General features: G+C 36.0%; 1 protein-coding gene across 1 annotated transcript; it reads left to right on the top strand.

Moving 5' to 3' along the window:
- Positions 1-1,653: 1,653 nt before the first annotated feature.
- On the top strand, positions 1,654-1,980 carry LOC116644354 (ATP synthase-coupling factor 6, mitochondrial-like). Its single transcript, XM_032423895.1, has one exon. It carries the CDS (start codon positions 1,654-1,656, stop codon positions 1,978-1,980), a length of 327 nt encoding a protein of 108 aa, XP_032279786.1.
- The last annotated feature ends 13,193 nt before the right edge of the window (positions 1,981-15,173 follow it).

Here is a 15,173-nt window from a genome sequence, read left to right as displayed (position 1 = left end):
ATTTAATTGAGAAAATTATCTAAACTTAAGAGCAGCATATTAAATATCAAATACAAATTTAAATGGTATGAATTAAATTGGTGTATACTTAGGGAACACAGAGTAAGAGAGGATTTACAGATTAATCAGAGACCAGCTTTAAGGAAATTACATGTGCTCTAAAAGTCGTAACTCCTCTTGAATACTACTGTGTGCAAGCCTCTATGCTTTAGCACTGCCCAAGCAGTATCTCATTTGATCTTCACAACCACCTTTTAACAAAGCATTGGTTTTGCTCCCATTTAAAAAATAAAGATGAGGAAACCAAGGACTAGAAAGCCAAGACAATATACTTAACGTCACTCAGCTAACTGGGTCAGGATTTAAGCCCAAGTCGGTCTGACACTGAAGTTGATGTGCTAATCATTATGTGTACTCTATTTAAAGAAACTGCACAAAGGTGGATGTTGGCTCTGGAGAGATGGACAAAGGGAGATGAGCACATTCTTAGAGAACAGCACAGGCACAAAGGGAGGTATCATGTGGAAGGCTGGAGATAGATCAGCTTTTTTTTTTTTAACCTTTGAACTAACTTTAAACTTACAAACAAGTTACAAAAACAGTAAGAAGAGTTCTCTTGTATGCCTTAACTTCCTTTCCCTGGTTGTTAACATCTTACACAACGATGTTCAAGAACAAGAAATTAACATTGGCACAATATTACTAACGAGACTTTAGATCTTTTTAATATTCCAATTTTCCCATTAGTGTTCTTTTTCTGTTCCAGGACCCTATCCAGGATCCCATATTGCACTTAGCTGCCATTTCTCCTTAGACTCCTCTTGTCCATCACAGTCCTCTGGTCTTTCCTGGTCTTTCATGGTTTTGACACTTTTGAAAACTACCGATCTGTTATTTTTGTAGACTATCTCCCAATTTGCATTTGTTCAGTATTTTCTCATAATGGAATGAGGCTATACAGTTTTGGCTAGAATATCACAACAATGATGTTTCTGTCCTTAGTGCACCATATCTCGAGGTTCAAGATATCAATGTATCTTATTACTGGTGTCTGCTAGGTTTACCCACTATAAAATTACTATCTTTTCCTTTGTAGTTGATAAGTATTTAGGGGTGGGGGAGATTGCTTGAGACTAGGCAATTCTTATTTTTCCTCAAATAATTGCTCCCTAATTTTAGTATCCATTGGTAGATCTTGTCTGACATTATTAGTGCAGTGTTTGCCTAATGATGGTTCTCTATTTCTCTCTTTTCTTCTACATTTGTTGATTGGAATACCATTGTGAGAAAGAGCTGTCTCTTCTCCTTTACTTATTTATTTATGTATATATGCATGGATTATGGATATTGGTTTATTCCATGGGTTAAATCCAATATTATTATTATTATTATTATTAATTTTGTGGCTTGAATTATTCCACCTTTGACCACTGGGAGGTCCCTCAGGTTGGATCCTGTATTCTTTTGACAAGGTTCATTTATTTAAATCATTTCCTTGCTTTCTGGCATAACACGCTATCCTAGGTTCATCTTGTGTATTTCTTGCCCTAGCCCTGGAATCAAATACTTCTTCAAGAAGATATGATTCCTGAGAACGGTGGCGGCCGCGGAGGCTCTGGCAGCTCGGGACTGAGTACAAGTAACAAAATCACCATGATTCTTCAGAGGCTCTTCAGGTTTTCCTCTCTCATTCGGTCTGCAGTCTCAGTTCATTTGAGGAGGAACATTGGTGTTACAGCAGTGGCATTTAATAAGGAACTTGATCCTGTACAGAAACTCTTCGTGGACAAGATTAGAGAATACAGAACTAAGCGACAGGCATCTGGAGGACCCACTGTTACTGGCCCAGAGTACCAGCAAGACCTAGAGAGGGAGCTTTTTAAGCTTAAGCAAATGTATGGTAAAGCAGACATGAATAGGTTCCCGGACTTCAAATTTGAAGATCCTAAATTTGAAGTCATCAAAAAACCCCAGTCCTGAAGAAAGAATGTAAAATTTCTTTGGTAATTTGTCCTAGATTAGTTGTACAACTGTATCAGAATAAACATACATTTCTCAGCTGTCAAGTGTTCTTTTAATTCTGATTCCAAATAAATTATTTGGTGATGTTGGGTGTGCAAAAAAAGAAGATACGATTCCTTCTATTGAAGAACAGCGATTAGAGACCAAGATTTAGGTGCTAGGTATGCTCAGATTAGATTTTATTACCACCTTCAGATTTTTCTTTCTCATTTATGAGAACTAATCTTGGTGATATGGGAATGAAGAGAACCACTGGGTAAGTCTTTAAAGTATTTTACATGCCAACCTAAAGAGTTGGGATTTGATATCATTGATATTAGAGAGAAATTTTGTAAAGCTAAGCAGGGGAGTAAGTGATGGAATTGTGTTACAGGATAATTCTCATACCCAGGTGCAGGATATAACAGGTGAGTGGGCAAAAGCCTGGATGATTAAGAAAAACTAGGTAAGGTTACCTTTGCACTGAGTGAGAGAGGCCTAGTAGTAGAATAAAAGTGTAGGAAGAAGAAAGAAAAGGAAGAAGCAGAAACATTAGAGAAAAATAATTGGCTAGAGATGGTGATAGACACAACAGAGGGTTGGGGGAAGTGTAAAATTATTCTGTTTGGTATTTCAGAGAGCTGAATATATAGAGGTGTCACTGGTAATATCAGGAATGATTGATTCTGTGTCAAGAAAGCACAGATTTCAGTTTTGACATATTTAGCTTAAGAATTATTGAGACATGTTAATGGAAATATCTCCAGTAGGAATGGGAGGTATTATACTAAAGAAAGATATTGTATTTTTGAACTCCTAATACCTACCTCTGTATGCCCTTTCAGTGGGTATTTAGAATAATAATAGCTAATATTTTTAAGCGCTTACCTTGTGTCAGGCTTATGCCAGGCATTTTTATATACATCAAGCATATATATATATATATATATATATATATATATATATATATATATAATGGATATTAAAAAATATAAATATGGCCTTATTTAATCCTCATAATAGTCATATTCATATCATTTCCATATTTTTATGGAGAAGCTGAGATTCAAAGAGACTGAATAGCTTGACCAAAGAGACACAGCTAGTAATTTATGAAATCAAGATTTGACTCCAGCTCATATGACTCCAATGCCCCTACTCTTCATCAAGGCACTGTTTTTAAGAGAAAAGTAGGTAAACATATAGGGTGATCAAACAAAAAGCATGCCTTACAGAAATAGATTTGAGACTTATTTGTGCAAATGAATTCACTAGAAGAGTAGGGCTAAAGGAATAAAAACACCCTAAGACAGAATCTCAATAAAATAGATTTGAAACAAGGAAGACAAAGTCAAAGATGATTAAAAGGAATAAAACACAGAAGGAAATAGAAAATACTGTTAGCATATCAGAGAAAAACAAAATGCTATGGTAAGAGATTTCTACCAGTAATGGTAGGTAAGTTTATTGCAGGCCAACACCCCTGCCGAGGACAATTATAAAATGCAGAAAATGTCTCAAACCATTTGTTTTAAGGTATCAGAAAGCTTACCAAATTAGCAAAGACCTCAAGAGACAAGATCCCAGAGTAAAGTGAAGCTCCTACGTAAACTTAACATTAATGCCCTTTGCCTGTGTAGCATTTGTCAGTTTTGAAGAGACTGTACAAAGCTTCTGGAAGTCTTAATGGGACTTGGGGTAAGAAATTGGAATTCAGGGTCTATCAAGAAGAGGCCCTAGTAAATAACCTACACTTTCAGCTGAGATTACAAATGACTATACTTTAGAAATTTACCATCCCTCACATAGAATAAAGCCCACCTCTAATTGACTCTATCCAAGATTCAGTTAAGACAATCTGCCCAACACTAAATGCCTTCCGGTAGAAAAAGTAAATCCTTTTTGGAGGAAGATAACACTTTACAAATTTTCATACACTGTGTACAGGATTCAGTAAAAAATTAGCCAGTATCCAAGAGACAAGAATAAATGCCCCAAATCCAAGACAAAAAGAAGAAAACAGACACAGACCTATACAAGATCCAGATATTATCATCAGACTTGGATATTAAAATATATGTGATTAATATAATTCAAAAAATAAAAAGACAAAAAGAAAGATTTCAGAAGAGAAATGGAAACTATAAAAAGGAATCAAATGGGAACTACAGAATTGAAAAATATAATTGAAATTACATCTTAATAGACAGCTTCAAGAGCAGATTAGATAAAACTAAAGAAAATATTACTAAACTAAAATTTGTGTCAGAATAAAATATTCAAGCTGAATCACAGGGAGAGAAATAATGAAAACCACATTTTTAAAAGTGTGGTAGACATATAGAACATGGCAAAAGATAGAGTATTCATATAATTGGAATCCTAGGAGAAAAAAGAGAATAAGGCAAAAGTAATACTCAAAGAGATAAGGGCTGAGAACCTCCCAAACGGATGAAAATACACCAAGTCCTAGGTTGAGGAAGTGCTACAAACACTACCAATGAAGAAACAACCGTACTGAGGTATTTCAGGAGCTTTCCAAGAAAAAAAAAGGGACAGGAGTAAGATAGTAGCTAAAGTCTCAACAGAAACATATGAAGCCAGAAGATAATGGGATTATATTTTCAAATTGCAAGGGAAAAGAAAAAATGGGAAAAAATCCAACTTTGATTTGTTTGTCTGATGGTAATCCTTCAAAAGAGAAAAGAAAAATGAGATGCTTTCAGACCAAAATAGAGATTTTATCACACTGAAGGAAATACAGGAAAGCCCTTCTTTAGTCCAAAGTGAAATGATCCCTGATGGACGCACTGAAATGCTGGAAGAAATGAAGAACAAGGAAAAAAGATAAACATACAGGGAAAATCTAGATGAATATTGATCATATACAAGAATACCAATAATGTCTTGTAGAGCTAATACACAAACACACACACACATAGGATGTCATGACAACAAAAGCACAAAAAAAAAAAAAAAGGAAAAAGGTTATTAAAGTGTTCAAAGACCCTTACATGTCTTGGGTAGTGGCAAAAATAATTTAAATTGAAATTTAATATGTCAAAGATATTTACAGTGATGTCTTAGAGTAGCCACTGAAAGAATAATAAAAAGGAATAATAAAAAGTTATGATAAAAATAGTAACTGGTGCTTCAAAAGAAACCAAGAAAGGAAAGAAAAGGGAGGGACAAGTAGATGACAAATTAGAGAACAAATTTAAATCCAAACATACTAATAGCACAAAATGTAAGCATACTGAACACTGTAATTTTTTAATCACCAAGTAGTATTTAAAAAAAAAAACACCACAGACTGCTTAAAGGGATGTACTTTAAATATAAGGAAATAAATACAAGGAAAATAAAATAATGGGGAAAATACACAATGCAAAATGAATCAAAACAAAGATGGGATAGTTATGTCACTATTGGAAAACAGGCTGGAAGTATTGCTAGAGATAAAACTGGGATCTGTTTCATAATTATAAAATGGTCTATTAATAGGAAATTGAATAAAAACAAAGTATATGCACCTAAAAAATATCCCCAAAATATACTGAAAAAAAGTTGACAGAAATAAAGTGAGAGAAAAATCAACAATTATAGGTGAAAGTTTTAACACAACTTTCTCTAACTAATATAGTAGACTAAAACAATAAGTAGACTAAAACTACAAAAAAAAAAAACACAATAAGAATGTAATAGATATGAACCACATGATTAATATGCTTGACGTCTATAGAACTCTGCATTCAAAGACTGCAGTTTTTCAAAAGAATAGAGAACATTTACCAAAATTAACAAGACATTGAACCATAAAGCAAATCTTAACAAATTTTCAAAAGATTGAGGGAAAAGAAGAGCCATACGCACCCCAGTGTTCATAGCAGCAATGTCCGCAATAGCCAAACTGTGGAAAGAGCCGAGGTGCCCTTCAACAGATGAATGGATAAAGAAGATGTGGTCTATATATACAATGGAATATTACTCAGTCATCAGAAAGGATGAATACCCAACTTTTACATCAACATGGATGGGACTGGAGGAGATTATACTAAGTGAAATAAGTCAAGCAGAGAAAGTCAATTATCATATGGTTTCACTTATTTATGGAACATAAAGAATAGCATGGAGGACATTAGGGGAAGGAAGGGAAAAATGAAAGGGGGGAAATCAGAGGGGGAGACAAACCATGAGAGACTATGGACTCCAAGAAAAAGACTGAAGGTTTTGGAGGGGAGGAGGGTAAGGGGATGGGTTGGCCCCATGGTGGGTATTAAGGAGGGCACATACTGCATGGAGCACTGGGTGTTAGACGAAAACAATGAATCGTGGATCATGACATCAAAAACTAATGATGTATTGTATGGTGATTAACATAACATAATACAATAAAATTAAATTAAAAATAAAAAAAAAGATTGATGTCACACGGAATACATTCCCAGACTAGAGTGGAATAAAGCTAAATTAATATCCAAAAGACAAGATGAAAAAATCTACAAATATGCAAAGTAACCAATACACTTGTAAAAACACACATATCAAACAATGAGTCACAATGAAATAAAAACTATTTTGAACCAAACGGTATGAAACTACGGTATGTCAAAACTTGGGTGATGCAGCTATGAGGAAAAATGATAGTCTTAAGAATAAATATTAGGAAAGAAAAGAAGCTGAAAGTCAGGTCTCTAATTATTCATCTCAGAACTTGCAAAAAGAAGAATAAATTAAAGCCAAATAAATTTAAAGAAGGAAATAGTACAGGGAAGAAATAACACAATGTAATGTAAAAAGACAAAAGTAAATTTTTAGAATTATTCCTTAAATAAACTGAGTATCAATAGTAGAAAGAAGTCACAAATTACCAATACAGAAACAATAGGGGGCTTATAACTTCAAATCCTACAGGACTTAAAAAGTTAAGAAGATATTATAAACAACATTATTCCAATAAATTTGAAAATTTAGATACAATGCACACATTCCTTGAAAAACACAAATCACCAGATCTGACCAAGAAGAGATAAGAAATCTGAATAGTCCTATATCTGCCAAAATATTTGGTTCTGAGGGTTCTAGAGGGGCGGGGGGTGGGAGGATGGGTTAGCCTGGTGATGGGTATTAAAGAAGGCACATTCTGCATGGAGCACTGGGTGTTATACGCAAACAATGAATCATGGAACACTACATCAAAAACTAATGATGTAATGTATGGTGATTAACATAACATAATAAAAAAAGAAAGAAAAAAAAAGAATTTGGTTCTGTAATTAGAAAAATTGCAAGAGAACACTATACTCAGATTTCCCTGTTGATTTTTTCCAACCATTTAAAGCTAAAATAACACAAATATTACACAAACCCTTCCAAAAAAATAGAAAATGTAAACTTAGAAACTCATTTTATGAGGTTGTCATAACTTTGACACAAAACCTGACAAGGGCATTCCAAGAAAATAAAATCACTTTCCCTCAAGAATTTAGATGTATGTCTTAAAATTATAAGCCACTAAATCAAAACTGAGGTGGAAGTGTTCTACAAATATAAGGTTGGTTCATCTTGACTACTTAATATAATTCACTACGTTCACAGAATAAGAGAAAAATCATGATTAATCAAAAAATGCAGAGTAACTGATAAAAAAATCAATACCCATTTATGACAATCTTAGTACATTGGGAAAAGAAGGAAATTATCTTAATGTGTTAAGAGAATCTCTAAAACACTTGCTTCAAATACTGCATTTAATAGTTTCCAGCTGAAGGATTTCTACCTGAGATGAGTGGACAATGGTGCCCATCGTCATTATTTCTATTAATCCTTGTACAGGAGGTTCTATTTGAAAGAGCAATCCCCAACACCACCCAGCACTCTCTGATCCCTTTCTCTGCATATTCTCTATTACCAACCATGACCTTCAAATAAATTGTGTATTTTACTTACTTACCTTCTACGATGTAAGCTTTGTGGGCAGGGATTTGTTACTTATTTACTCATTGTTCTATCATGTCTATAACAGTGTCTGGCATGTGGCAAGCCCTTGATAAATATTAGCCAGATGAATTAAACAAATGAATAAAGTTTAAAGATGATTTCACAGAAAAAGCCATTATAGTATTTCAATCAGTGTTGGTATTTTTCTCACTGGAGTCCACACTTAGACCTTCAGGGGCCCACAGAGGCCACATGTCACAGCCTGGCTGGAATGTTCCATGCCTCGCACAGTGAAAAGAATGAAAAGTGCATAATTCTGCTGTGAGAGTAGAGCATTTTAATGTTGGCTTCAATATTTTTTAGTACATTCATAAAATGTTTAATGAAAGTGTGATAAAAAAGGAGAGTGGTTTTATTAAAAGAAAAATAAAAGTTCTGTGTTGTTCCAAGGGATCATCTTTTGGTTTGATACTCAAAATGAACTGAAGTGAGGGAACAAAAATATGTTTGAAAATAATGGATTCAGTGTGTTATTTATAATATATAATGGAACATGTTCCTGAGAAAGTAGGTTACTTCTTTATGCACATATAAATTTGAAATTAATACAATAAAAAGTTGAACATCTTTGGTTAAGGAGGACAGTAAGGTCAGATGTCAAACTCATAATAAAAACATTGCTGTAGCCAGACCAGAAAGTGACTCTCAGATCTTTTTAGGGTTTTTCAATAAGTTTTTCTGATGATTTTTTTCCTTCTTTCACATTTTTATAGTCTCACTCTTAAAAGACTCATTTTCTTTCAAGAATAATCACTCCAGCAAGAAAGAAAATCTCCGCATTTCAATAATAGTTGGGTTTGTTAAATTTTCAGCTTTAAAAAGAAGATAAATAAGACAGTGCTTTGGAGAAAAATGACTAATCTGGAGCTCTTTATTTCCAGAGCATCTATGAGTAATTTTGGCATACCACCTTGCAAAATTTTGCTATGCCTTGAATTAATATTCACCTAAGAATAGCTATAACTTTTAAAAAAATTATGTAAGACTGGTCAGCTTCTAGCAGCCAATGTTCTTTCACCTCTCTCCACCTGAAAAAGAGAGTCTTTACTATCAAGCAAGGAAAAAATATTATCCAGCTTCCAACATTCTTTTAAAAGTTTCCTTCATGAGGAAGTATCTTGAGAGTTGGTATCAGTACATCTGAGGCTCTTAAAAATAGATCTCTGAGAGTGTAAAATGACATAGGTAAACTTTTGATACACATAAATAATATAATTTTGATACACATAAATAAATAAATTTCTCAGACATACCTTCCTTACCCCTCAGATTTCTCCCTGCCCCTTACCTTCATCCCAACTGCAAGGCAATGTGACATCCTGAATAAATAAAATGGATTCTGAAGTCAGTCAAATACAGATTCAAATCCCAGCTCTACCACTTACAGTGTGAATTTGGGCCAACCACTAACCTCTCTGGACCTCAATTTACTTGTCAGTAAAATGAGACTGGTGATGCTTCAGGAAGGACAGCTATAAGGACTAAATGAGATAATTTATGAACACAACTGGAATGTAGTAGGCACTTTGGGAAACAGTAAAAAGTTCTTCATCTGATCCATGTTTCTTCACTTCTATTTTATGTAGAACTGTGCTATGTCCTTTTCACACCCAATATATCTAAACACCATTCTTCTTTAATCTGTGTTTCCACTCTGGTCTACCAGGTGTATAATCTTGAAAAAAAAAAAAGGTTCATCTCTCTGGAGCTCATTCGCTCATACCTTCTCTCTCTCTAGGAAATCTGATAATTAGAAATAATAGCTACAAAATAAATAGTGCTTAATATGTGCTAGCATTGTCCTAAGTAGTAACGCATTTCTTTTTCCTATCAACCCTAGGAGATATGTGCTCCTATCTGCATTCAACACATGTAGAGAATAAGGAAGGAAGAGTTGAAGTTACCTGCCCAGGTTACACACAGCAGGTGTCAGCAGAGACAAGAGTCAAACCCAGAGCCTCTATCTGAAATCATTATGCTAGAATACCCATCACTTTATGTTAATTTAACTCCAGAATTTAAACCAAGATGATGTCTGTCTCAAGACTCTCACCCTTTGAGCCTAGGATTGAAAAAGACAATACAAAAGAAAGGAAGCTAAATGGTTCTCAGCAAGAGAAAACCATGAAGTATGTCCCCAGAAAGTGGAGTGCCACTATTATATAATGGCCCTGTGATGGGATAGACTGTTCCCTCCCTGGCTTCCCTTAAATAGAAGAAGGTCGGGTGGGACTCAAACAGGAAAGCTGACATGAGAAATAAGATTGCTAGAAACAATGTCCTCTGAATAACTCCCAACATCTATTGCCTTCTTATCAAAATTAATCAAAACTGTACTTCTTGAAAGCCAAATAAGAGATGACATTTATTGAATACCTACTTTGTGGCAGTCATCCTGCTAAATTGGCTTTAGATAATCTCAACTAATCATTACAGCAACTTTTTTCAGAAAAATACTATTATTTGCCTATTCTATAAATATGGAAACTGATGTTGCAAAAGACTAATTAATTTGTCTATGATTATACAGTTGATAAATAGTGGGAATGGAGAAAGAACTAGCTCAATGGCTTTCAGGGACTGAGTGAAGGCAGAAAACTTACATCATAGGATGTCATAGTTGAATTCCTTGGTTTAAGGTTCTGTGGTTCATTCTACTCTGTATGGATAAAAACAAACAAACAAAAACAGCTGAGGCCAAGTACAATAAGGTAACTTGCCCAAGGTCCTCAGATCATTACTGGCAGTGCCAAACTTAGAGCCCTACTTTCCTATTAGCCTGCTCCTATATTTTTTCTGCCATACTACACTGCCTCTTGCTTCTTGGGGTAAAAGAGTGATTACAGAATCCATGCACATAAATTTCAAAAACTCCCATGTTTGTTTTCTGCAGTTTATTTGAAAGAAGTGAAAGTGAGGGAGTTAGAGTCAGGAAGGCTAAGGAAGCTTTGGAGGTGGGTCATAGAGAGTCAAATATGGAGAGAAAGGTCCTAAAAAGTGTCCTTAGCTGGCCCCTGGTGAACACTGGAGTGCTTTGTTCAAAAGAACTCATAACTAAAAATAAGCTGGGAAAAGTGCCCCTATAGGAAAAACAACATTTCATGAAAAAGTATGATTTCAATAAGTCAACCGAGTCCAAGTTTAGACTGTGATTCATTTTACAAATGAAGTTACACCCCCAGATCATGTATGCATCCAATTTCAGCCTTTGGCCATATTCTTCATCACTCTTGTGGGACATGTGTTTATTAAATTATAGCCCATGCCCTGTTCTGTGGTGTGGACTGTTTATCTTGTAGATCTGAAATAACATAATTATTTAAAGCAAGTTTGAATGGCATATTATTAAATTCCTTTTTTTCTTTTCTACCAGCAGAAAGTGTTCTCATTTTCTAAATTTAAAATATTTATCTCTTTAAATTTTGATACAATATCTTTGATACATACACAATAACATTAAAATTTGTGTGTGTAATTATACTGTCAAATGGTTCCGTCTTCCCTCTTAATCTTCCTCCAGCGTATTCACTTTCGAAGACCTGGTGCTACCCGACCATAATAAATCATCCCTGCAGGCCTCGAATATTTTGCCATAGAAGAGAAATTTGGGAAGGATAACACATTTTTTTTAAGTAAACACATATAGGCATATTGTATTTGTACATATGACTACATATTGTTGGCACTTGGATTTAATTGCCTGGCTTTTGAATTAAAGAATAGTTAACAACAGGTCATTCCACACAAGGCTCAGTCAAGATGGTGCTCAGTATCTATTGGTTGATTTGACTATTTTATGCTGGATTAAGTCAATGAAAAATTCGGTAGACATAACAGCACCAATTATCAAATGCCCATTGTATGCTAGGCATATTATCTGTAAAATTCACAGCCTCTCTGCAAAATAAGTTGTATCCACACTTTTTATTAGATGAAAAAACTCTAGGGGCTGAGAGAGTTTAAACAATTGAAGGAGGTCAAACAGTAAGTGGCAGAGATTGGGACCTAATTAACATGGGCTGGAAAACACTTTGGGAAAGGGTGTCCTAAATGATTTGTACAATGCCAACCCTGCAATTCTTCATTTTAAAGAGCATGGACAGTGCAGAGTAGCAAGATGGCAGAGGAGTAGGAGACCTAAATTTCATCTGGTCCCAGGAATTCAGCTAGATAGGGATCAAACCATTCTGAACACCTACAAACTCAACAGGAGATTGAAGAAAAGAATAGCAGCAACTCTCCAAACAGAAAAGCGACCACTTTCTGGAAGGTAGGACATGTGGAGAAGTGAATCTGAGGCGATATTTGGAAACATAGACAGCAGGGGAGGGGGCCTCTGTGGGCCACTTCTGGCAAGTGATAAAGCCGCGGAGCACAAAATTGGAACTTTTAGAAGTCGGCTCCGCTGAGGGACGTCGCTCCAGTGGCTAAGCGGGGGGTGGAACCCTCGTGGGACAGTGTGGTCTCAGGACCCTCGGGGTCACAGAAAGACTGGGGGTGCCTGAGTGTGGCAGAGCTCCCAGGTATCGGAGCAGGGAAGCCGGCTGCAGAGACGGAGCCAAGGAGCGGGCTCTCAGGTGGGGTTGCCATAAACCGTGATCCGTGGCACAGTCGGGCCACTGCTCCTCCAGCAGGGACCCAACAAGCAGCAGATTGGGGGAGACTCTCCTTCCTCCCCCGGGAGGAGCGGTGCGGGAGCGCACTGCAGGGATCTGCTGGGTTTGGAGACTCCACACGGGGTCATGAGCCAGAGATAGAAACGTTTGGTCACAGGCCGGGTGAGCACGGAGTGCGGTCGGAGACCAGAGAGACAGGAGTGATTGACTGCTTTTCTCTGGGGGTGCACTGAGGAGTGGAGCCCCGAGTTCGCGCTCCTCCGGGGGGGAGATTGGGAGGCCGCCATTTTCACTCTCGGCCTCCAAAGCTGTATGGAAAGCTTGCAGGGAACAAAAGCTCCTGAGAGCAAACCTGAGCAGATTACTTAGCCCAGATCCAGCAAGGGTGGGGCAATTCGGCCTCCAGCAAAAACATTTGGGAACCACGGCAACAGGCCCCTCCCCCAGAAGATCAGCAAGAACAGCCAGCCAAGACCAAGTTTACCAATCAATGAGAACGGCAGAACTCCAGCACTAGGGGAATACTGCACATAGAATTCATGGCTTTTCCCCATGATTCTTTAGTCTTTCAAAGGTAATTTTTTTTTAACTTTCTTTTTCTTTTTTTTTTTTTGAATTTTTCTTTTTCCCTTTTTCAACCAACATCTTATCAATGTCTTTTTTAAAAATCTTTTTTATTTTTCATTTGTAGAGTCATAATCTATCCCTTCATAGTAGTTAACCTTATTTTTGGTATATATATATATATATATATATATATATATATATATATATATAAGTTGTACTCTCTTTAAAATTTTGGATTACAGTTTCTTCTAACAGACCAAAATATACCCTAAATCTCTAGTGTATGGCTTTGTTCTAGTCTCCTGCCTGATCACATTCTCTCCCTTTTTAAATTTTTTTTAAATCCTCTTCTTTCTTTTTTCAACCAACTTCTTATCTTATCAATTCCTTTTATAAAATCTTTTATAATTTTCATCTTTACAGTCATATTCTATCCCTTCATTGTATTAACCCTTATTTCTGTATATATATAAGTTTTTCTTTCTTTAAAATTTTGGGAGGCACTTTCTCTAACCGATCAAAATACGCCCAAAATCTAGTGTGTGGCACTGATCTATGCACCAGCCTGATCATATTTGATCATATTCTGGTTTTTTTGTTTGTTTGTTTTTATTTTTTCTTTTTCTTTTTCTTTTTCTCTTTTTTCTTTCTTTCCCTTTCTTTTCCGCCAGTTTCAGGTCTCTTCTGGTTTGTTTAGTGTATATTTTTCTGGGGTCATTGTTACGCTGTTAGCATTTTGTTCTCTCATTTATCTATTCTTCTCTGGACAAAATGACAATATAGAAAAAATCACCTCAAAAAACAGAACAAGAGGCAGTACCGACTGCTAGGGACCTAATCAATACAGATATTAGTAAGAAGTTGGAACTAGAGTTCAGAATGACGATTTTAAAGATACTAGCTGGGCTTGAAAAAAGCATGGAAGATATTAGAGAAACCCTTTCTGGAGAAATAAAAGAACTAAAATCTAGCCAAGTTGAAATCAAAAAGGCTATTGATAAGGTGAATCAAAAATGGAGCCTCTAACTGCTAGGACAAATGAGGCAGAAGAAAGAATTAGGGATATAGAAGACCAAATGATGGAAAATAAAGAAGCTGAGAAAAAGAGAGATAAACAACTACTGGATCACGAGTGCAGAATTTGAGAGATAAGTGATACCATAAGACAAAACAATATTAGAATAATTGGGTTCCCAGAAGAAGAAGAAAGAGAGAGGGGTGCAGAAGGTATATTAGAGCAAATTATAGCAGAGAACTTCCCTAATTTGGGGAAGGAAACAGGCATCAAAATCCAGGAGGCACAGAGAACCCCCCTCAAAATCAATAAAAATAGGTCAACACCCCAACATCTAATAGTAAAACTTACAAGTCTCAGAGACAAAGAGAAAATCCTGAAAGCAGCTCGGGACAAGAGATCTGTAACCTACAATGGTAGAAACATTAGATTGGCACCAGATCTATCCACAGAGACCTGGCAGGCCAGAAAGGACTGGCAGGATATATTCAGAGCACTAAATGAGAAAAATATGCAGCCAAGAATACTATATCCAGCTAGGCTGTCATTGAAAATAGAAGGACAGATAAAAAGTTTCCAGGACAAACAAAAACTAAAGGAATTCTCAAACACAAAACCAGCCCTACAAGAAATATTGAAAGGGGTCCTCTAAGCAAAGAGAGAGCCTAAAAGTAACATAGACCAGAAAGGAACACAGACAATATACAGTAATAGTCACCTTACAGGCAATACAATGGCATTAATTCATATCTTTCAATAGTTACCCTGAATGTAAATGGGCTAAATGCCCCAATCAAAAGACACAGGGTATCAGATTGGATAAAAAAACAAGACCCATCAATATGCTGTCTGCAAGAGACTCATGTTAGACCCAAAGACAGCCACAGATTGAAAGTGAGGGGTGGAAAACCATTTACCATGCTAATGGACATCAAAAGAAAGCTGGGGTGGCAATCTTTATATCAGACAAATTA

Source organism: Phoca vitulina, unplaced genomic scaffold, assembly GCF_004348235.1.
Source record: "Phoca vitulina isolate PV1807 unplaced genomic scaffold, GSC_HSeal_1.0 scaffold29, whole genome shotgun sequence".
NCBI classification, from domain to species: Eukaryota; Metazoa; Chordata; class Mammalia; order Carnivora; family Phocidae; genus Phoca; species Phoca vitulina.
The sequence above is the reverse complement of the archived record's forward strand: the minus strand, read 5'-3'. Positions and strand labels throughout refer to the sequence as shown.

What these genes read in the sequence shown, in the direction of transcription:
- LOC116644354 (XM_032423895.1), top strand. Translation starts at nt 1,654, where the DNA reads ATGATTCTTCAGAGGCTCTTCAGGTTTTCCTCTCTCATTCGGTCTGCA.